Source organism: Echinops telfairi, unplaced genomic scaffold (genome assembly GCF_000313985.2).
Source record: "Echinops telfairi isolate 266 unplaced genomic scaffold, ASM31398v2 ScPeMD7_7424;HRSCAF=8462, whole genome shotgun sequence".
Classification (NCBI taxonomy): Eukaryota; Metazoa; Chordata; class Mammalia; order Afrosoricida; family Tenrecidae; genus Echinops; species Echinops telfairi.
The window spans coordinates 83,273,512-83,296,448 of record NW_022111324.1 but is presented as its reverse complement, the minus strand read 5'-3'; the positions used below and the strand labels follow the sequence as shown (position 1 = coordinate 83,296,448).

At 41.7% G+C, this 22,937-nt stretch overlaps 1 protein-coding gene and 1 non-coding gene across 2 annotated transcripts in view; one reads left to right on the top strand and one right to left on the bottom strand.

Moving 5' to 3' along the window:
* GMDS (GDP-mannose 4,6-dehydratase) overlaps positions 1-22,176 on the bottom strand; it is a 698,702-nt gene extending 676,526 nt beyond the window's left edge. Inside the window, exon 1 of the mRNA XM_004700180.2 lies at positions 21,917-22,176. Coding sequence (XP_004700237.1) covers positions 21,917-22,018 — 102 coding nt within the window. The 5' untranslated portion in view covers positions 22,019-22,176. The remainder of the gene's footprint in view (positions 1-21,916) is intronic.
* LOC115872413 lies at positions 559-661 on the top strand. The gene has a single exon (XR_004047819.1). It is a non-coding gene; the product is annotated as a U6 spliceosomal RNA (small nuclear RNA).
* Positions 22,177-22,937: the final 761 nt, after the last annotated feature.

Sequence of the window (22,937 nt, the reverse complement as noted above, 5' to 3'; positions counted from 1 at the left end):
TTACATAGCTGACAAAGTTATAAATACTTCTCAGACACAGTCAAGTACCTCACAAGATTGTTTTTGGGGGTTTGAAGGCCTGGGATCACAGTCTTGTGGGAAAACTCAGTAAATTAGCATAATATAGATCATAAAGTGTAAGCTCTATATCCCAATGTGGTAAATATTATCTAGGTTCTTATAATATTGTAAGCAGTTTTCTAAGACTAAGTCACCCACACCTCACTGACTGATCTGGTTAGGTTCCAAAGATAATTTCTGTCATGCAAAAATTGCCATTATGGGAAAATGACACATGATCACATGAGATCGCAAAATGGATGCTGACAAGATCATTTCATAACTTCCAAATTACATCATTATACAACTGCAAACCACTTGGAATCATGGCGCAGCTAAGTTCACACATGACCTTAACCATCATGGACAGCATTAGTCTTAACACCACAGCATGCAACATTGCCAGATGTACATTGTTAATGCACAAAACAGTAAGATTGTGAATTTTTTCTATTATCCTAAAAACAAAATGTTGTATTAAAAGATAGTAGAGACAGCTTGCTTCAGCAGCACATATACTGAAATTGGAATGGCACAGAGAAGATTAGCATGGCCCCTGTACAAGGATGACATGCAAGTTCATGAAGCATTCCATATTTTTCCAAACCATAATTTTCCATGCGGATTTACCACAGAAAGACAACAAACTTATTCACCAAGAAAAAAAAGATAACAGAGAAGTGAGAAGTAGGTGTATTAATAACTACTGATCCAGGAAAACAAAAGAGAAAGAGAAAAAGATCCAGAAAAATCAAAGACTAAAGCACTGTACAGGATGAACAGTCTATCCAAACCACCACAGCTTCACCTAGTGCTGAGACCAAAACTAGATGGTGCCTGGTAATCACTAACAACCATGCTAATCAGAGCCATATATAGCCTAATAGAATGGAAGAATAATGTGAAACAGAACTCAAATTCCTTAAAATTCCACACTTCCTGGACCAGTTGAGCTTAGAAGGCGCCCCAAGACTATCACCTTGACATACTCTTTAAACCTTAAGCCAATTACCCCATACGGCCACCTTTTAGCTAAATTAAAGATTGGCTCATAAGTATCACTCAGGAATAAAAAACTCATGGTTAAAATCTTCCATATGAGGCCAAATTATCCAAAAAAAAAATTTTTTTTAATTGAGGTTAGCAGGCAGGGAAACTCAAGGACTCGAAACAGTACAATAAGAACAGAATGACAGAATGATGTCACATTGTGAAAAATGTAAACACTCTCCACTGAATAATGTGCGTAGAAATTTTTCAAAGGAAACCTAATGAGATGCAGGGTTTGCCATTAATGTTATTACTGAATATGGCTCTTCTAACTATAATCCCAAACTTTGATAGCAAAGTATTGACATGTTGGGCTGCTAACCACAAGATCAGTAGTTCAAAACCACCAGCCAATCCTCAGGAGAAAATTGAGGCTTATAATCCCATTAAGAGTTTTAGGCTTAGAAACCTGCAGGGACAGTTCTACTCTGTCCTATGGGGTTATTAAGAGTCAGAATTGACGGAGTGGCAGTGAGGATGGGGTTTTTCTTGGAGCTATTATCCTTTCTGTAATGTATTATAAATTCTAGCTCCTCCACCAGTGATTATAATCCTATGCTGGAGGAAGTTCTCTGTTAAGCTAATAAACAGGATATATTTTAAGGTGGGATAGATTTTGAGTCACCACCTTACTAGCGGTTGTGACTCAAATCACAATCCTTTGTTCACCAGAGGGGTAGGGTAGTGGCATAGCGGTTGCACACTGGGCTGCTAACCACAAGGTCAGCAGTTCAAAAACACCACTGCTGGAAGGCAGTATAAGGCTCTCTACTCCCATAAACTGTTACCATCTCAGAAACTCACAAGAGCAGTCTACTATGTCCTATGGGGTCAGAATTGACTTAATGACAATGAGAGAGAGAGAGAGAGAGAGAAGGTCCACAGAAGACAAAAACCACATCTCCACCAAAGTCATTCTTTTGGTGACTTCCCTTCCTGACAGAGTTTGCAGAGATACAAAGACACCTGCGTGGACTTTCAGATAGTTTTGCTTCTGGCTTTGGTCCCTGCATCTGGCTTACCTCTGCCTGACCTCCAGCTCTTGGGACTTGAGACCCGACCTCATTTCACCAACTTCCGCAGCCTTGAGGCTGAGAAGAATCCTCCAAACGAATGTCTGAATTTTGGATTTGAGAGTTAGCAGCACCCACCACCACAAGCCATTTCCCCAAAGCTTCATGAGTTCTGTGAGGCAGTCCCAAGAATTGCAGACGCAATGGTACTGAGAGGAGGAGTGCTGGTTGGTATTGGGGACACTGGAGTTGCAGTTTCCAAAAATCCAGCAATTAAGATATGTCAATTCTCCACTTCCTGAGGACTAATCTTGAATTAATTTCTATAAAAGTATTCATTTTCACATCTAATTTTCTGTGCACACTTTCACCTTAAACATGATAAAATATTATTTTTAAAGAGAGCATGGGTACAGGTGAGAAAGATATGTTGAGTTCCAAACACTGTAAATGGCACAAAAACATCGAGTTAGGAGGAAGCAAAAAAAGAAGCTGGGGTGCCTGAGGCTGGAAAGGAGGAAAGTGCTAGAACACAGTGGGCTTGGTCCAGGAAAGAGTTCAGCTCTTCCTCAGAGCGCAAGAGCAAGCCTCTTCAGAGGGCTTTAAGCAGGAGCACGTTTTTCGGATCTTCCTTTCAGTCTCGCCTTGCCGACAGCTAATGGACAGAAAAGGCTGGGCCACAAAGACTATGCAGGACCAGGTGACTGACAGTGGGAGAACATAGGGGAGAGTACTAATGCTATGCTAACTTGTAAATCAATTGCCATCGAGTGGCCGAAGATTGCTGGCAATCCCATGTGTCAGAGTAGAGTTAACGATGGTTGGTTTATGGGAAATAGCTCACTAAGCCTTTCTTCTGTGGTACCTCTGGATGGACTTGAGTCTCCAGCTGTGGGGTTAATTATTCAGGGGTTAACCATCTGGATAACCATTCAGGGGTATCTGCACCGACATGGACTCCCTAAATGATATGAGTGGGGTAAAAGCAAGAGGACCTGGGGTAAGGACACGAAGAGTGACTCCAAGGTTTCAGATGCCTAAAGAGACTATAGCATTGCTTTGACTTTGGGTGGGAGAAACAAAGAACTGTGCCTGACAAATTTGAGAGGTCAAATTCATCGTCAGACATACGGAATAAGAGGTGCCTATGAAATACCTACATGGAAAGCCTGAATGAAGCATTTGGAATCAGGAACTGGAACTCATAAGAGTGTTATCCTTCATGTAAACCAGAGTTGTGATGAAGCTGTGCCAACCTATCAATATGGGCACAATAATGGGACAATGAGGAAAAGGTGGAAGGAAAAATAGCAGAGGGTGAAGGGAGAAGAAAAACTGCACGTACCACTGACAACAGGTGCCAAGCAAGCACACAAGATAAGGACAGAAGTTATGCTGGTTGAACATTTTAACAGGCACGGTGACTCTTAGCTACAATGTTGTATTAGGGTCTGATGGGGAAGAGAAACCAGTAATGTGAGGGGAACAGGCACCAAGAGGCACGATAGTGCACCTGGTGACAAAAGGAGCTCTGCAGAGGAACCCCAGACTGGGGGAATAATTAGACACAGTAGGCACTTTTCTGGGAGCCTTTGTGAAGCTCCAGAACTGTCTGTCCCTACTGCCAGATGCTGAACGATTCTAATTCGGCTTTCATCACAGGAATCTGGAGAGGAGAATGCCATCAGAGGGGAACCATGCCTCTGGGCAGTAGACTCAGATAACTTGACATTGTCTGGAGGGTTCTGAAGTTGGAAACCCTGGAAATATGCCGAGAGCTGGAAACCATTTTTAATTTGCAACCTGAGAGTTTATTGTGCCAGCTGGCCGATAAACACAAGTGGGCTTAACTGAAGGGCGGAGAGATAAATGGCTCAGTGAGTTTAGCCTTTCTTGTCTCTCGCTCTTTGATCATCGGACCAGTGTGCGGCTGCCTTGCTTGTTCTGTGCCTCAATTTACAGACCTCAATTTACAGGCTACACTACCTGTGGCTACACTACCTGTGGATTGTGTCACTGTAAATTGAGGTCCCTTTAAGACCACACGATTGGAATGTACATCTCTGGAGCTGGGGACTGACGGTTGGTGACCTGGCTGACTGTTGGTGACCTGCCTTGCTGCTTTCTGTCTGTGCCAGGATAGCCTGAATTGCTCTACAGAGGACTACCGGACAGCCCTCAAGACTTGAAGGACTGCCAGTGTCTCACAACTCTCACAGGAGTGAGTTGCACTGAGCCCTTTGTACTGCTTTATAATTTAACTGTTCATTTCTTGTATTATATATCTATCTATCTGTATACAATTTAACAGTTCATTTCTTATGTTATATATTTATCAATCTTTATAAATATATATATATATAATTACTAGCAATCTGGTTTTGTCTCTCTAGAGAACCCTAACACACAACCTAACTACTTTTCTACTAGAAAAAAACAAAAAACCCTAATGATGCTACTTTGGGGACAAATAGGTTTGTTGGGCAGCTAGAGGCAAAAACTAGGAGTTGCCCCTCTAGTCTACATGATAATGACCCCCTTCCCCCTTACAGAAAATAAGCTGATAAAGGCTAGAGGGCATGCACAAATCAGGCCTCTGAGACAGGAAGCCAGTACACCTGGTAGGGCCCCAATCTAGGCCAGGTGTGCTTAATTCAGCCAATGGGGTCAACAGTACCTTCGACCACACCTCCCAGCAGAGGGTCCTGAAAAGTCAGAATCAGGAGCCCACCTGGCTCTTTTCTAGCAGCCCCTCAGCTGAACTGCGGTTTCTCTGGACTCAGGTCTCCGCATATGGGTGGTGAAGTGCCCTGAGGGTGCCCGTGTTCTCACATGTAGAACCTGAAACTTCTTCTATCCTTTATAAAACTCACTTGGATCACAAACCAGGATTCAGTGTGAATTCTTCCCTGTGAGAAGCCAATCTGAGAAACCTAACAGGTTCATTTGGTAATGAGTATATACCAATGAGGTTTTCACTGTTTGACATATTCCAGGACTTCACAAAATGTGTGGAGAAATTCCATTGTCTTTTAATTTAATTTGTCCATGAGTTTTCAGAGCCGCCTCATTTAAAAGTGAAAGGGAGTTCTGCAGGCAAATGATTAAGCACACAGCTAAGAGCTGAAAGGTGCTTGGTTCAAAGCCCCCAGCTGCTCCACAGGAGAAAGCTGTCGCAGCTTGCGTCCGTAAAGAAAACCCTATGGGGCAGTTCTCCTCTGCCCTAGCCGGGGTCATGGTAAGTCAGAATCAACTCAGCAGCAAAGTGTTCGGTTGGTTTGGGTTTTATATTTACAGGAGCAAGAAGGACCAGCGGTTAAACATATTCCCTATTCTGCAATGTGTCTCAGAACTACTGCTGATATCCAAAGAATCTTTCAGTAGGCAGTACACCTACAGGGGACCACCAAGCACCTCCATAAACGCATGCTTATTTGGACATGCAGAAAAGACTGTGCTGTGTATTCTTGTCAAATGACAGCATGTCTTCAGGAAAAGAACTCTGGGCCAGGTAGACTCATGTTCAGCAGTTAATTTACGCCAGAAATAGAATGAGTACTTATTACCCCCGTGGCACTGTGTAATTAGCCTGCTCTATCTCTTTTCAGCCTTTTCTTTCCAGGCTAGTGTTTGCTGTTAGGTGCCTTTGAGGCGGTCCTCACTCGCGGTGACACCATGTGCAACAAAAGGAAACACTGCCCAATCCTGTGCCGTCTTCACAAACCTTCTCACGTTTGGACCCATGGTTGTAGCCACTCTGCCGACCCATCTTGCCGAAGGTCTTCTCCTTTTTCACTGCCCTCTACTTCACCAAGCATGATGTCCTCCAGGGAATGGTCTCTTCTGAGAACATGGCCAAAGGACATGAGACAAAGTCTCACAACTCTTTACCTCTAAGGGCCATTCTGGCTATATTTCTTCCAAGACAGCTTTGGCTGTTCTTTTGGCAGTCCGCGGTATGTCCAATATTCTTCTCCAGCACCACAATGTAAATGAATTGGTTCTTCTTCAGTCTTCTTAGTTCAATGTCCCACTTTCACCTGCATGTGAGGCAACTGAAATTACCATGGTTAGCTACTGGGGAGATAGTGTTATTAACCCCCATATTGCAAATGGAAAAAAAAAGAGAGAGACATGAAGAAGCTGAATAACTGCCCCACAGACACAGGACTAAAACTTGGCTACAAAGAGACATGAATAAAGAGGTGTGTTTGTGCAATTTCAGAGACTGGCTGAAGTGAGCAATGGGCCCTATCCCAATAATCTGATTAGAGATAGTGGTACAGAGTACACCACCCTCCTGGCACTCACTCTTCTGGGCCTTTCCCTAGTCTCTCCCTCTCCAGTAAGTAAAGGGCAGCTGTATGCAGGAGCTGGCTGTCTGGCCCTGCACTGTTCTAAGCAAACAATGAGTCATTTGCAACCTTTATATTTTCCAGCTTGCATCCGGATTTAATGTTTGCTACAGACTAATACTAATGACCAATATCACAGTAAAAAAGGAAGTAGCATGCACCTGTCAGCACATGGTAAGCTAGGGATCAAAGGAAATGACTACCAAGCCCTACCACGTAGTATAATAAGAAACTCTTTCCAGCATGTAATGAGAGGAGTGGGTTCAGAAAAGCGCCATTTTCCATAGGGACGATGAGCTGCATATCCCATTAACATTCTCTCCAGAACAATTTAAATAAGTTGCCACTTTAGCTCTAGACCAGCGGTTCTCAACCTGTGGGTTGCATTCCCTTTGGGGGTCAAACGACCCTTTCACAGGGATCGCCCGATTCATAACAGTAGCAAAATTACAGTTATGAAGTAGCAACAAAATAATTTTATGGTTAGGGGTCGCCACAGCATGAGGAACTGTAGTAAAGGGTCACGGCATTAGGAAGGTTGAGAACCACTGTTCTATACCATCTCCTAAGGTACAATCACCAACCCACAGTGGGAACCGGGCCTGGACCAATTGAGGCAGGCACCACCACTGCAGTTCTCTGCTATTCTTATGCTCAGATGAGTGAGTCCCACAGCAGCCATTGACTGTAAAAAGAAATAGGGGGACAGAGGAAACAAGGAAGAGGAGAAGGGATAAGCAATATGTCAGGGCCTCTTCTAAGAGACATTCACCCAGCTAGATTCCCTAGGTATATAAGAGTTACATCCTTACTTTCTTCACTAAGAGTCGCCAAGAGATGCAAACAGTTCCAGATTCAGCTGTTAACCTAATGGATGAAAGTTCAGGTCAACGCAAGGCTACCTCAGAAGAAAGGCCTGGCAATCTAGTTCAGAAAATGAGCCACTAATAACCCTATGAAACGCAATTGCATTGCAAAACATATGAGGGTGCCATGAGTTAGACTTGCTTCCTTGGCAACTGGCCCGTTTTATTTTACATTCTTCATTAAAGCTTTCTAATGTCACCAATATCAAAATATGGGCCAGCTATTATCACAAATGGAGCCCTGGTGGTGCAATGGTTACGCAATGCACTGTGCTGTGATCCCCACTAGGTCAGCAGTTCAAAACCACCAGCAGCTCTGAGGGAGAAAGACTGGGCTTTCTACTCCCATAAAAAGCTACCATCTCGGACACCCACAGGAGGTCACTGTGAGCTGGCATTGACTCGATGGCAGTGAGAGTTTTTTATTGTCACTAACAATACAACAGGCAAAACTCAGGGATGCTGCTGGGAAATAACACAGCTGCCTCATCAATCATAGATCCCCTGAGACTCAACGGCCTCAATGATCCTACCAGTGGGTTAATTCCTTCAATCTTTCCTAAACCCAAACACTATTTAACATTATCTACAAGGAGCCCTGGTGATAGTGGGTTATGTTGGACTGCTAACCAAGGTCATCAGTTCAAACCCACCAGGCACTCTTCAGGAGGCAAATGAGGCTTTCTGTGCCCATAAAGATTTACATCCCATAAAGATTTACAGCCTCAGAAACCCTCAGAGTCAGTGTTCTGCTTTGTCCCATAGGATCACCATGAATTGGAATCAACTTGATGGCAGTAATGTAGCCAAAGTCCTACTATATTCTTGCTTCTATCATGTACACTATAAACTACTTTTAAAAGCTAATGAAATTTGTAAATGACTGTATTCTAGAAATATATTTATAGCTCTTTTAACATGCATATTTAGAGAAACGAAAAATGTAAGACTATAAAAGGTAAGTGAATTTCACTGTTTAAAGAACTAAGTAGGGATTTCAGGTTTTTCTGGGTTTGATCCTAAGCATAGTGGGCTACCCATTAGAGCTGCAAAAGGCATGGTCAGTAGTTCAAAGTCAGCAGCTGCTCTGTGGGAAAAACTTGAAGCTATCTGCAACTGTAAAGATTTGAAAATCTTAGAAACCCATGGGGGCAGTTCTACTCTGTCCTATAGGGTCGCTATAAGTAGTGAGTTAGGTTTTGGTTTATGGTCCCCTATCCAGAAAGACTTCCAAGAGCACCAGTTTAGCTTCCAATCATTAGCCTATTCAAATAAAAGAATTCCTTTTAAAACACACTTCTTTCCAGAAACTGAACTCAAAGTTCTCAAAATACCAGTCTGACAACAATATAAACTTTCGATTATGTTTAGACATATTAAAATCCATATGTTCAAGCCTCGGTAAAGATTAAAAGACATATCATCGGGAAGAAAACACCTAAACACCTATGCTCCTGTTCCCCGTGGTGCAAACCTTTGTTCTTTTAGTAGGGACAGACATAATTTTTTGAGCCCTCTATGCATGGGCTTAAAAAAAAAAAAAAAGGAAGAAAACACCAAGTAAGCTAAGGTCATTTGAGTCAAACTCACAAAATTGAAGCAGGAAAAAAATAAAAATAAATAAAAACACAAGTAGTGCAAAGGGCTCAGTGTTCAACTACTGGCCTAACAGTTGGTGGCTTGATCCCACTTCAAGGAGTGGAGCCGTTGTACTCTGGGCTCATCATGAGTCAGAAGCAGGTCAACAGCAACAACAACAACAACATGGTCCACAAAAAAGATGAAAGAAAAATAAAAAGAAGCAACTCAAAACTTACTGAACCCTTCCCACTTGTCCTTTCCCAGCTTTACACCCCAAAGTGCAAAACAAAACTCCCTGCAAAAGCCATTATATATTATCACACTCCCTCAAAACAACTCCCCCAAATCTTCCCATCCGCCACTGAGAAACTCACCCAATAAATTTAAGTCTCCCCCTTTTTTTCACCCTGGATTGACCAACCTCACAAAACCAGTTGGGTGACTGAGCCAACACCATAAATAGGTGACATAAAAAGAGTGCCTGGTCAAAACTACAAGATCTGTCACCGCCCAGAAGCTCCCCAAGCGACTTCAGTTTCCAGTTCCCAAGCTGAAGATGAAACAACATAGCAGTGATTTGCATATCCCTTCCACACACACTGATGCCTGGACAGCTGCAGAAGCAGAGCTCTTTGGACTAACGGGGCTCCCAACTTGGTTCATTTTTACTGGCCTTCTTTGTGAGCTATGGAAACTGCCTAAGGGTCTGCCCAGTATGCCAAAGGAAATGGCAAAAAATGAAATCTCAAACTATTAACTCATGTCTACCAAGCCCCTTTTATTGTGTTCAATATTGAAAGGACACCAGGAAGATCAGGTATCATAAAGCCCAATAATCCAGGTTCTCCCAGACAGCCCTAGTTTCAAATATTCAGTCCCATTGCAGATTTACAAATTGGTGACTCTTCTTTATTCTAAGCACATGTCTTTCTTATCAAGGTGCTACATATCTTTTTCTTTTTTCTTTTAATGAAGTGACTATGGTCGTCAGTAGTAATTTGCTATTCCTAAGGAAAACCAAATAAGAATCAGTGTATATGAATTATGGTGGTGGTGAAGAATATTGAAAGTACCATGGACTGCCAAAAGAACAAAGAAATCTGTCTTGGAAGAAGTACAGGTAGACTGCTGAACAAATGGCTAAGGGATCAACTACTAGCAAAAAGGTTTGTGGTTTGAGCCCATTCCAGAAGCGCCCAGGAAGACGGGCCTGGCAATCTGCCTCCAAAAGGTTACAATCTCAAAAACCCTCTGGAGCAGCTGTACGATGAGCCCACGGAGGGAAACCTGTGTGCAATAGTTAGACAGTGCACAGGGGGTCGCTTTGAGGCGGAACCAACTCAACGGCAACAACAACAACAAAAACATAAATCATCTGGGTCCTTGAATGGTACAAATGTGTAAGCAATTGGCTAACAACCATAAAGTTAGATGTTCTGTGAATATTGCTGCTGTGAATCTTCATGTACAAATTTTGTTTGAAACTTGTCTTCAGTTCTTTGGGGCATGGAGCAAGTAAAGCAGAGGCTTTTGGACAAGAAGAGGCTGACTTACAGGTGGGGTTCCCCCAGCCACTTAATTGGAGGAGCTGGGTTTGCTAAACCCAGAGCTGGAAGTGAGTGACTTTGCATTAAGGCTTCCAGCGGAGTGGTCTGCCCTTTGAGTATTTACTGGCAGCCCCCCAAAAGTTTTGTAACATCCCCTGAGCAGGGCAGGGACAGAGAGCCAGAAAGAGGCCCAACTATGGACATGCCAGATACTGTATCCTGAGCATTTCTCAATTGAATTTACCTTCCCTAATGAACTCCATAACCATGAGTATTGTCTATGAGTTCTGTGTGGCCATTGCAATGAATTATAAAAGCCAGCTAAAAAAAATCGTCCTGTGAGATACAGCAGATTTGAATAGACATTTCATTATCAATATCCATAAGAGATATGGAAATCGAAACCACAAGGAGATACCATTTTACTCCTGCTATTCACTAGTCACTCTTCTGGATCAAGGTTTTCAACTCCAGTCAAGAGTTACACTCTTGGAAACCCACGGGGCAGTTCTAATCTGTCCTATAGGGTTGCTATGAGTCAGAATTGATTCGATGGCAGTAAATTTGTTTGTTTGTTTCAGGACTATGGCTATGAGTCAGAACTGACTCAATGGCAGTGGCTTAGGAGGGCTAAGATTAAAAACAGAAAATAACAAAAGTTTGTGAAAGTGTGGGATAATTAGAATTTTACTCTTCGTTGGTAGGAATGAATATTGGAAGAACTGTTGTGGAAAATGGTACGGCAATTCCGCAAAAAGCTAAAAATAGACATCATATGACTCAGGAATTCCATATATATATCCCCAAGAGGCTAGAAGCAGAGACTTGTACACCAATGTTCATTGCAGCACTATTTACAATAGTCAATACCTAAATGTCAACAGAGTGAATGGATAAACAAAAATGCACATTTACATATATATAATGGCATTCTACTCAGGCAGTAGGAGTAGTGAAGTTTTGATACATACTACAATTTGGGTAGTTTGAAAACATTATGCTGAGCAAAATAGCCCAATCATAAAAGGACAAATATTGTATGGCCTCGCTACATGAAAAGACGAGCAATGGCAAAGGTATAGAGATCAAAGTTTATTAGCAGCTAGCAGGGGCAAAAGGAAGAATAAAAGTAGGGTTAACAGTGATAGAAAGATCACATGAAATAAGGGTAGGAAGCACAGTTGGTTATTATAATTGCTTGTAATAAATTGTGTACCTCTAAAAAGTTGTATACCTGCAAAATTTGTGTGACATATTTACAAAATGACGAAAAAGTACTGCTGAGACTACTATGTACATAAACACTATGGATCTGGTTCTTGGGTTTTTAAGTTTAGGATCAAGTTTCATGGGCCTAATAACATTTTAGTATCTTTGCTTTATCTCCTAGTTCATTGCACACAGGCATCCCAAGCAGAATATTCGGTCTCCATTCACCGGGAGCAAGAGATAAAAGGAATAGGAGGATATGAAATGTGCGGCTAATTGCGTCCATGAATAACTATCTCCTTTACCATAAAACAAAGGAGCCCTTTGCTGGCATCATGGTTACCCATGGAGCTGCTACGTGCAAGGTCAGCAGTTCAAAACAACCAGCCCCTCTAAGGGAGAAAGATGGGGCTTTGTACTCCCGTAAAGAATTACAGTCTTGGAAACACTCAAGGAGCAGTTCTCAATGCTACTGACCCAATGGCAGTGAGTTGCCATAAAACTAGCAGAACTGGATAATAACTGGCTACCATTATTGACCATTTTGATCAAAGATTTCACAGCTGACTCATGATCAATGGGGCAAAATGTCAAAAACAATTTTGAATTTCAGGAGCCATGGAATCTGGGTAAATCCCTAGGAACTATTGCTCTGAGATAATCTTTAAATTGTAAATGAAAAATATCCCCTTAAGTCATCTTATGAGCATAATCCTCCTCTAATTATTATCTATATGGCCTCAAAGTGACAACTCAAAAGATTAGATAAAAACCCTAGGGAGAAGTGCTTTTATGCTAATGAAGGAAGGTTAACTCAGGGAGAAAGGAGGGAAGAATGATTATATAACTAAAAGGATATAATCTGTATCACTTAATTGTACCCAGGTAAATAAGAAAGCATTGCTAAAAAAATCATATAACCTTTACTAGGCAAAAATATTAAAATGTGAAGCTATTGTTTCTCAACAGAGCATCTAGGTCTATACACTTCTGAAGGCAATGTTTCCATCTCCAACCCTTCCCTGAAGAATTCCTTCCTCTTTACACCACAGAGGAACGCAATTTTGGTATCATTGAAGGATTCAAATTATGTTTTTTTAATATGTCCTTCATGTTATGGGTGAGAAGCCGTGGTGGTGCAGTGGTTACACACTGGGGATCCGATCCTCATGGTTGGCAGTTCGAAATCACCAGCAACTTGTGGGAGAAAGACTGGATTTTCTATATCTGTCAACCGTTTTTCTCTCAGAAACCCACATCAGGGGCCACTGTGAGTCAGCATTGACTCAACGGCAGTGAGTTTGCCTGAGTTTGAGTGTACGCTACGAGAATTTTAAAAAAGTCCCAAGGGCCAGAGCAGAGCTGTAGGGTGACTGGACTAAGGTTTCCAAATAGAATTCTCTTAGGACAGCCCTTGCTACTCTCAAAGAATGGGCAGGTGTCACAATGGGAAAAAATTATTCGGTGTAACTTCCCTGCCCTTTTTCTCACCAATGCAGTTTTCAATTTCCTTGAAACTTTTTTATAATAATCCCCCATGATTGTATGATTGTATTGGTTCCTTCTTTTAAAATCTACCAAGATTACCCCTTTGGAGTTCCAAACACTAGTCACCAGAACCTTCTGAGCTGACTTCTCTACCTTGAATTGAACTGGCCCATCAGAGCCCCCAGAAGGAACTGTTTTGATTGGACCTCTTCTCTCCTTTTTTTTTTTTTTCACTGAAGGCTCCATAGGAAAACTCAGACAAATGTATTACTGAGAGAAGTTGTCAGCAGCCATCCCCTGATTGCAGAGGTATATGTAAACGTGTTTTGTTTGGAAGAAACCCATGTGAGTATGGAACTGGAACCTAGTAGCAATACTTTCTGGCTCACCCTTGTACATGTAGTAGATACTGAGAATTGTATGCTCTGCCATACACTCAGCACCAACAAAATAAATAGTATTTAGGACAAAATATGAACTGAGGGAAGTCAAATATCATCTAACCTCAATTCTATATGACTCAATTCAACATAATTAAGCACCAAAATAATACTTTGAATTTTTTAAAATTGTAAAAATTGCAATCATTAAATTTACATTAACATAAAAATAAAACATTACTTGTGGTATGTCACATGATTTGGCAGGAAAACCGCTTATTGGCTTAACCAAAGATCAGGTGCGCCACTGTCAAGAATCTAGCTTTCTATCTTAGATAATCTTCCAAATAGGTTTCACTCACTAATTTTCATGTGTACTGAGTGAGTATGCACACGGTTCATGGAACTGACCATCGTCTGTCTGGTTAGTCTGGAAATGTGAGATTCCCAAGATCTCGCAAGGAAAGAAGGAAAATATGATATGCTGGAAGTTAGAAGATCTTAAAGATGTAGCTTTACTAAACATAAATAAGGTACACTGGTTCAAATAAGCCCAGGTGGCTTAGTGGGATATGCATTGGGCTGCAAAACAAAAGGTTAGCAGTTCAAAACCACCAGCCATTCCTCAAGAGAAAGATGAGGCTATCTACTCCCATAAATAGTTAACATCTCAGAAACTCATAGGAGCAGGTCTAATCTGTCCTATTGGGTTGCTATGAGTCAGAATTGACTCAGTGGCATTGAGTTTGCTACTCTTACATAGGGCAATGTAATCTGGTTGTATGTTCATTTTTCTGAGTACAATACTGGATCAAATATCAGTTATCAAATCCTAAAACAAATATTAATTCCCTTGCTTACACTGTTACCATAGAGAACTTAATTGGAAATGTTCTGTCAACTGAAAATTTGATCAGCTCAGAAGAAAATGTTGACCTATCAGTGGAGCCACCATTACATTTCATCACAAGTCGACAGTTCATCAAATGCTTTGTCAATTGGTCTAAGATTCAGTTGTGCATACATGCAAAAAAATTAAGAAGAAATTAGCATACAGATATTTGTCTCTTACAATAAGGGCTTACAACTACCCTTTGAACAACATGGCATTCATAAGCAGAAACTTCCAAGGTAAGTATTCCAAGATGTTCAACAGATCTGTTAAAGCTCTTTTGGACCTTTTTTTAGGGGAGGGAAGATCTTCTTGTGATTCAGTAATGCATTTATTTTATTTGTCATAGGACTTATGAGTCTGTATATTACCAGTCTAAGTGCTTAACATCTGCTAGACTACCAACACCTTGAAGACAAAGAGCATGCCTATCATGTTCATTGCTCTATTTCTAGCACCTAACTCAGCACAGAGTAAATCTCAACAAAAAATTGGGGAATGAATGAAACCTGAACTACATAAGCTCTAAATTCAAAATACAAATGCTTACATATTTTAATATTTCTAGGAAAAATAAATTTAAAATATATTTCTCACCCACAAAAAATTTTGTTTTTATCATCTTAAAACCCAACAACTGGGCACACAATGATATGATTTTTTGTTTTTTGATGCCTGATCCTTTCTACACCTTGTGGTCATACAGACTGGTGTGCTTCTTCCATGTGGGCTTTGTTGCTTCTAAGCTAGATGGACGCTTGTTTATCTTCAAGCCTTTAAGACCCCAAACGCTATATCCTTTAATAGCCGGGCATCATCAGCTTTCTTCACATTTGCTTATGTACTTGCTTTGTCTTCAGTGATCATGTTGGGAAAGTGTGCATCATGGAATGCCAATTTACTAGAACTAAGTGTTCTTATATTGAGGGAGTACTTGAGTGGAGGCCCAATGTCCATCTGCTGCCTTAATACTAAACCTATAAATATATGCACCTAGATCTATTTCCCCATTATCATATATAAATATATTTACATATGTACATGCCTGTATTTAGACCTCTATAAATACCCTTTGCCTCTTAATTCTTTCCTCTATCACTGAAGACAAATATGTGCATAAGCAAATGTGGTGAAGAAAGCTTATGGTGCCTGGCTATCAAAAGATATAGCATCTGGGTCTTAAAGGCTTGAAAGTAAACAAGCAGCCATCTAGCTGAGAAACAACAAAGCCCACATAGAAAAAGCACACCAGCCTGTCTGACCACGAGGTGTCCAAGGGATCAGGTATCAGGCATCAAAGAACAAAAAAATCATATCATTGTAAATGAGGGGGAGTGCAGATTGCGGACTGTGTTAGCCAGGATTCTCTAGAGATAAAACCAGATTGCTGATAATTATATATATATATATCTTTATAAAGATATATATAACACAAGAAATGAACAGTTAAATTATAAAGCAGTACAAATGGCTCAGTGCAACTCACTCCTGTGAGAAAGTTGTGAGACACTAGCAGTCCTTCAAGTCTTGAGGGCCGTCCGGTAGTCCTCTGTAGAGAGAGAGAGAGCTAGGCTATCCCAGCACAGGCAGCAAAACAGCCAGGCAGGTCACCAATTGCCAGCCAGGTCACCAACTGTCAGTTCTCAGCTCCAGAGATATAAATTTCAATCATGTGGTCTTAAAGGGACCTCAACTTACAGCGACACAGTCCACAGGCTAGGCGTCCCACAGGTAGTGTAGCCTGTAAATTGAGGCACAGAACAAGCAAGGCAGCCGCACACTGGTCCGATGATCAAAGAGCGAGAGAAAAGAAAGGCGAGGCTCACCAAGCCATTTCTCTCTCTGCCCTTCAATTAATCCCACTTGTGTTTATCGGCCAGGCTGGCACAATAAACTAATTATCTCAGGGATCCAAAGCCCATCTGTAGGTAATGGGACATCCCCTTTCAGAAGGGTCGCAGGGAGGAGACAGCCAGTCAGGGTGCAATGTCACAACAATGAAACATACAACTATCCTCTAATTCTTAAATGCTTCCTACCCCACCCACCCACACCCCACATCATGATCCCAATTCTACCTTACAAATCCAGCTAAACCAGAGGATGTACACTGGTACAGATAGGAACCAGAAACACAGGGAATCCAGGACAGATGATCCCTTCAGGACCAGTGGTGAGAGTGGCGATACCGGAGGGTGGAGGGAAGGTGGGGTAAAAAAGGGGGAACAGATTATAAGGATCTACATATAACCTCCTCCCTGGGGGACAGACAACAGAAGAGAGGGCAAAGGGTCAGATAGTAATAATAATTTATAAATTATCAAGGGTTCATGAGGGAGGGGGGAGCAGGGATGGAGGGGAAAATAATGAGGAGCTGAACCAAGAACTTAAGTGGAAAGAAAATGTTTAGAGAATGATGAGAGCAATGAATGCACAAATGTGCTTGACACAATGAATGGATGTATGGATTGTGATAAGAGTTGTATAAGCCCCCAATACAATGATTAAAAAAAACAACCAATAACTGTTTAGCTTAACTAGCAAATAATATCTGCCTTTATAGCATTGTGTCCTTTTAAAATACAATCTACATAGAATCAAGTAACTTAAAAGATCAGATAGGAAACTTGAGGGACAATGAGCTTAGGTTACTAAAGAATGAACTCAAGGAAAGAAAGATGAAAATGGTTGCATAACTCAAAGAATGTAATCATGGCTGATGGATTCTACACATAGAAGGGGGCGGGGAGGAGCTGATACCAAGGGCTCAAGCAGAAAGCAAATGTTTTGAGAATGATTAGGGCAACAAATGTACAAATGTGTTTGACGCAATAGATGTATGTATGGATTGTGATAAGAGCTATATGAGCCCCCAATAAAATGATTTTATATATATGTGTATATAATTTTTCAAAAGTAAAAACATCACTTCGGTGGTATACCCACAAAATTAGATAAACTCAAAACCAAGCCCATTGCTATCAATTCGAGTTAAATTCATAGTGAACATTCTTCTTCTTAGTTCACACAATTTTAAATTCATGAAAATTAACAGTTTATTGATTTTTTTAATTCTCCTACTGGATCTCATTTTAAAGCGGTCTTAAATTACTGCACTGCTAAATATAATCATATAAATATTTGTGGAACATTTAAAATTAATGTACTTGATCAATTATAATGTAGTGTGTATCTTACGGTGATAGCTCTTGGGGCTAGTAATGGGCCTGATGATTGATACCAGTAATCCTTTCAGGTTGCAGCTGAAGAGACACCTCAGGAAAAACTAAGGCTAGACAGCTAACTGATGTTAAAATCCTCACTACTGATCCTCAGTCCAGGGCTCAACTAATTAATTATCTGCTATAAAGGTAGAAAGACCTTGCTACCACATAATAAATAACCTGATCAAAACAGGAAAGTAATTGAGACTTTTTTTCATCTCTAGGGATGCCAAACCTTTCATTCCACAACCACAAATCAGAGTAATGAAGATGTACAGTAAATATCCACAATTCACAATGCTCTATATGAGGGGAGAATACCAGCTCCCAAACTCTATCTACAGCATACTTGCTATTTATAAGGATCACTGGACATCAACTTTCTCCTGATATTGATTCAAATCATATGGAACCTTCTGCCACTAAATAATAGGTTCCCCTATGCAAATCAAAGCCAAATAATAATATCCATAACTTCTTTCCTTACATTCAAGAAATAGATTATTATTTTATTAAGAATGTGAAGGGGAGGTACCATTCTTCTAATGAAGCAAAGAATTAACTCACCCCATCTGGCAGGAAAGTCACTTGCCTAACATCGGGGTACACATAGATCCTTCTTAGTTACTTTGCAGTGAACAGCAGCTCCTGGTGACCTTACATACAACAGAACAAAACATTGTACAGTCCTGGGCCATCTTCATGATGATTGATGTTTCCAATTCCATTGTTGCAGCTATTGTGTACTGCCTTCCAACCTTGGGGGGGCTTATCTTCCAGCACTATGGCAGAAAATAGTCTGTTGTGACCCACAAAGTTTTCATTGCCTAAATTTCAGAAGCTGATCACCAGGCCTTTCTTCCTTTGTCTTCAAAATTTTGGAAATGAGCCACCGAAAAACAAACCCATAGCTTTCAAGTGGATTCTGACTCATAGTGACCCTATAGAACAAAGTGGAACTGCCCCCCTTTGGGTTTCTATAAGTAAATCTTTATGGCAGCAAATTACATAACCAAAAGGGCAATGGTTCGAACTCACCAAGCACTCCAGAGGAGAAAACTGAGGCAATCTGTTTCCATAAAGATTTACAGCCTTGGAAACCCTCTGAAGCACTCCCACGCTTTCCTCTACAGGGTCTCTGTGAATCAGAATCGACTCTATGACAGGCAAAGTGGTATGAGTGCAAGACTAATTTTTACATACATGTACTGTCTTTTCGTGTACATTTCTTAAGCCCCTCAAAGACTGGGATCCTAGTGGACAGAGAATAGTCTCTTACAAATCTTTATATCCCTAGTAGTACCTCAAACAATAGCCTCACATATGGTAAATGATCAAAAAAGACCTCTTGTGCTCACAGAAAGAAGATAGCACTGTAGGAAGCCTAGAAGGCTTCCTGTTGGAAGCAGCAGGCTCAAGATGAGATTTCTATCTTAAGCAGTTTCACAATCCAAGAGATTAAAGTATGTAAATTACCTGTAGAGTCAACAGGAACGGCATATATGTAAATATAAGGAAAGTTCCAGGAGCTGCATTTGACAGGGATAGTCTGAGAACATAAAGGCTATTAAACAAGTTAAAAAACGTGAAAGTTGTGAAGGCCATTCAGCATAAAATGATTTTGAAGAGATACAAGACTCTAGTTTTCAAAGAACAAAAAGAACATTTCCACGGGTATAATAAGGACAACAACGCTCATTAGACAATGGAAGTAAACTTTGTTGATGGCTGGCCACAGACCTAAAGCAGCAATGCAAAGCCTGAAAATGTGACTTAATAGGGAAAGGTCTTTGGGAAATGATTAATAACTACTATGTCAAGAATTGACAGGAAACCCCAAAGGGAAAATACTGTAAACAAATATATGGAAATCAGAGATTATTAATGGGTACCAGAGGTTGAAGAAAAGGAAGGTACTTATTTTTGTTTAAAGGCACTGTATTGATATTAATGATGGTGGAATAGTTTGGAAAGGGTAGTACTAATGGCGATACAACATGAAATGTGCAATCACTGTCACTGGAGCTAAAACTGTGGAAGTTGTGTGGGCAGATGTTTCAGTGTGTATATTTTTACCATAAGTGTTTAAAAGATCTTTTTCTTTTAAAAAAATCACACACACATGGAAGGGAGAAAGCTAGAATAAGGTGCCTATTAAGAGAAATCATCCTTTACATTCAAGTTCACTTAAGGATTTTTCCATGTACCAGAATCAGATAGAGATTAGTTACACATACTTGAGATGCACAGCCAACAGAGCCCTACAGTCGTATATAATCATTCTCATTTAAGAGTCCATCATGGCACTATGGCCGTAATACTTCAGCAGTGGTTTCTACCCCCATCTTCTTGAATCTGAAGTCTCTTCTTGACACTGCCATTGAGTAGATCCAACTCATAGCCACCCTATCTAGGATGCCCAAGACGATAAATCTTTGCAGGAACAGATAGCCTCATTTTCCCCTGTGGAGCCATTCGTGCTTTGGAACTGCCAAACTTACCTATGGATTATGACATGACAAAAATGTGCCCAACCTCAATGACTGTCCCAAATTAGCATGATGTGAACACTATGACTAAACCCGAATTTCTTTAATCTAATATACTTTGGGCCATATGGGTTCTGGTTTTTTTAAGATAGTCCTTTATCTTGGAAGTTTGTCCCAACATCCTTCAAGAACCAGTACTTGTCGGGCCCTAAGAGGTGATTTTTATTTCAGTAAAGATAGTTGCCTTTGGGGTGAGGGGTGGGAGGGGGAGGATGAACTGATACCAAGGGCTCAAGTAGAAAGAAAATGTTTTGAAAAAGATGATGGCAACATATGTACAAATGTGCTTGACACGACGGCTATATGGATTGTTATAAGAGCTGCAAGAGCCCGCAATAAAATGATTTTAAAAAACAAAAAAATAGTTGCCTTAACTATATACAACTGTTATTTTCTTTCGTTAATTTTCAATCATAGTTAAGACCACATTTTCCTAAATTAGCACCAATTAACCTACTATCTCTAGGTCCACAACATATTAGTCTTCTCTTGTGAGACAAAATAATATAATGGTTGAGAAAGCAAGACTTCAGAGCCAGGTGGGTTTGAATTCAAATTGAACATTTCCTTGTTGTAAGGAAATTAAACTCTCAGTTTTCATTTTCTACATCTGTAAAGTGGCGTTGATAAAAGTACTCCCTTAAAAAATTACTGTGAGAATTATATGAGGTAGTATTGTTCAAGTTACTGGAATATAATAAGCAATATAGTATATCATCATGGCCTTTATTGCAGAGTAGGGACACTTCATATTGGCCACCAACAGTTGCACATCTTTAAGCAAAATTGTCATCACCAGTGATTCTAAAATATGAGGGGACTTCAAAGTTTGTGGAAATGTTCCATTCTTTTAATTCCATTTATCCATAAACTTTTTGACGCCCACTTCACAGCTAACTAAGACAAAATGCTCTGGCCCTCCTTCTTGCCACACATCTGAGAGATGCCTATCAAACCTAGCCCAGATCAGCCTGGGCCAGAGAGCTCCAACAGCTCCTCCTGATGAAGTCACTCCAGTATTTCATGGAATCCTTACCTCATGTTTGGGCCAATCGAGAACACTTCAAAACATGAAAATGAATCTCAGAAATGCATGTGATTTAAAAAGAAAGAGTTTTGTGAGTTGTTTTGTTGTTGTTGTTGTTGTTTGGTTTTTAACAGTTCCTTATCTGTGACTCCATAGCACTACTTTCTTTTATTTACTCCTTTCCATCTGGTGGAGGAAGAAGCAAGCCAGCAAGGCATCCTTGCTTCGCAAGCATGAGCAGGGAAGCAGAACTCAGCACTCGTATACATCAAGATGCTTCCATACACATTCGCAAGTAACTGTGTCCTCCTCCCTGCTCCAATACTCAGAGCTACATAGCACAAACTTCCAGGTGTACCTACATCAACTTGGGAAAAACACACACTCGTCAGCTGTCAGCAGGTGAGAGGGGGCAGCCTTGCATGGGTGTGAGGACCACTGTGCAGAAAGCATGCTTATACATTCAAGAGAAATTCCAGAAGCGTTTGATGCACTCCGCACACTCCCAAAGCAACATGCTCCCCACAAACCACCTTTCCTTTTCCATCTCTCTGGTAATAGACACCTTCCGGGATGTGCACTGGGCTGTTCCTGAAGGCAAGGGGAACAGAGGCACGTGTGCCGGCCGGTAACTCACAGGCACGGAATCTGCGCGCGAGTCCTGCCCTCACTCACCTGGCCGGTGATGCCAGTGATGAGTGCCACCTTCCTGGACCTGACCGTTTCGCCATCCCCGGAGCCCCGGGCGCTGGGGCAGCCGCCACACGCGTGGGCCATGTCCTTGCAGGTGTGCAGCGGTGAGGAAGAGAGCCTAGCTGAGGCAAAGAGCTCGGCAAGAGTAAGGGATTGGAGCCCTGCGGAGTAACTGAGAGTCGAGCTGCCCGGGGAGGGAGGAAGAAGAGGAGAAGGAGAAGGGGCGGGATCAAGAGAAACAGGAGCCGGAGGCAGAGGGGCGGGCGCCCAGCGGCCCGGCGGCCTCCGCTAGCCCAGCCCCGCGGACCGCCAGAAACTGACAGGCAGGCGGAGGGCGGGGCCCAGGCAGTGGGCGGAGCAAAGAGTGGCGGCGGGGCTGCGGCAGTGCGCGCCGCGTCATTTACGTCATCCCGCGACGCTCCAGGGCGCCAGCGGCAGGACCCGCCCCCCCTCCCCGACTCCCGTGGTCCCCGCCCCGCTCCTGTCAACGGCGCGCGAGGGGCGGGGCCTAAACGTTCTTGCGCGCCGTTTCCCTGGCTTGGTGGGCTGCCTCAGGAAAGGAAAGAAAGGAGCCTAAGAGGAGTCATGAGGTGGGTGCACGTCATGTCTCACCCTGATTGAAACCCCCTGGTCTTGTCCACCTTCTCGAATCTCCCAGAAATCCAAGAAATCCTCGAGGATGCTGGCAGGAACTATGAGCTGACCTTTCCCATAGGAAAAAGACAGCACTTCTGAATCTAGGATCACAAGACATCTGTTCTCGACTTTTAAAAAGAATAGCTGTAAAATGTTGGCGTACCTTTAGAGGAGCCTCATTTTACATCACATTGCAAAGGTAGAAAAATGTAGGGAAAGACTGACTTCATCTCTAACATGACCTCCTTGCTCTTCTTGCACTGCCCTGAGACCGACTACTAGGACTAGATTCCAAATAACCCTAGTCCAAGGATTCTAGTTCAAAGGACTGGCAGTGCAAAAGAAAAAAGTCTCTGGCCAGATTAAG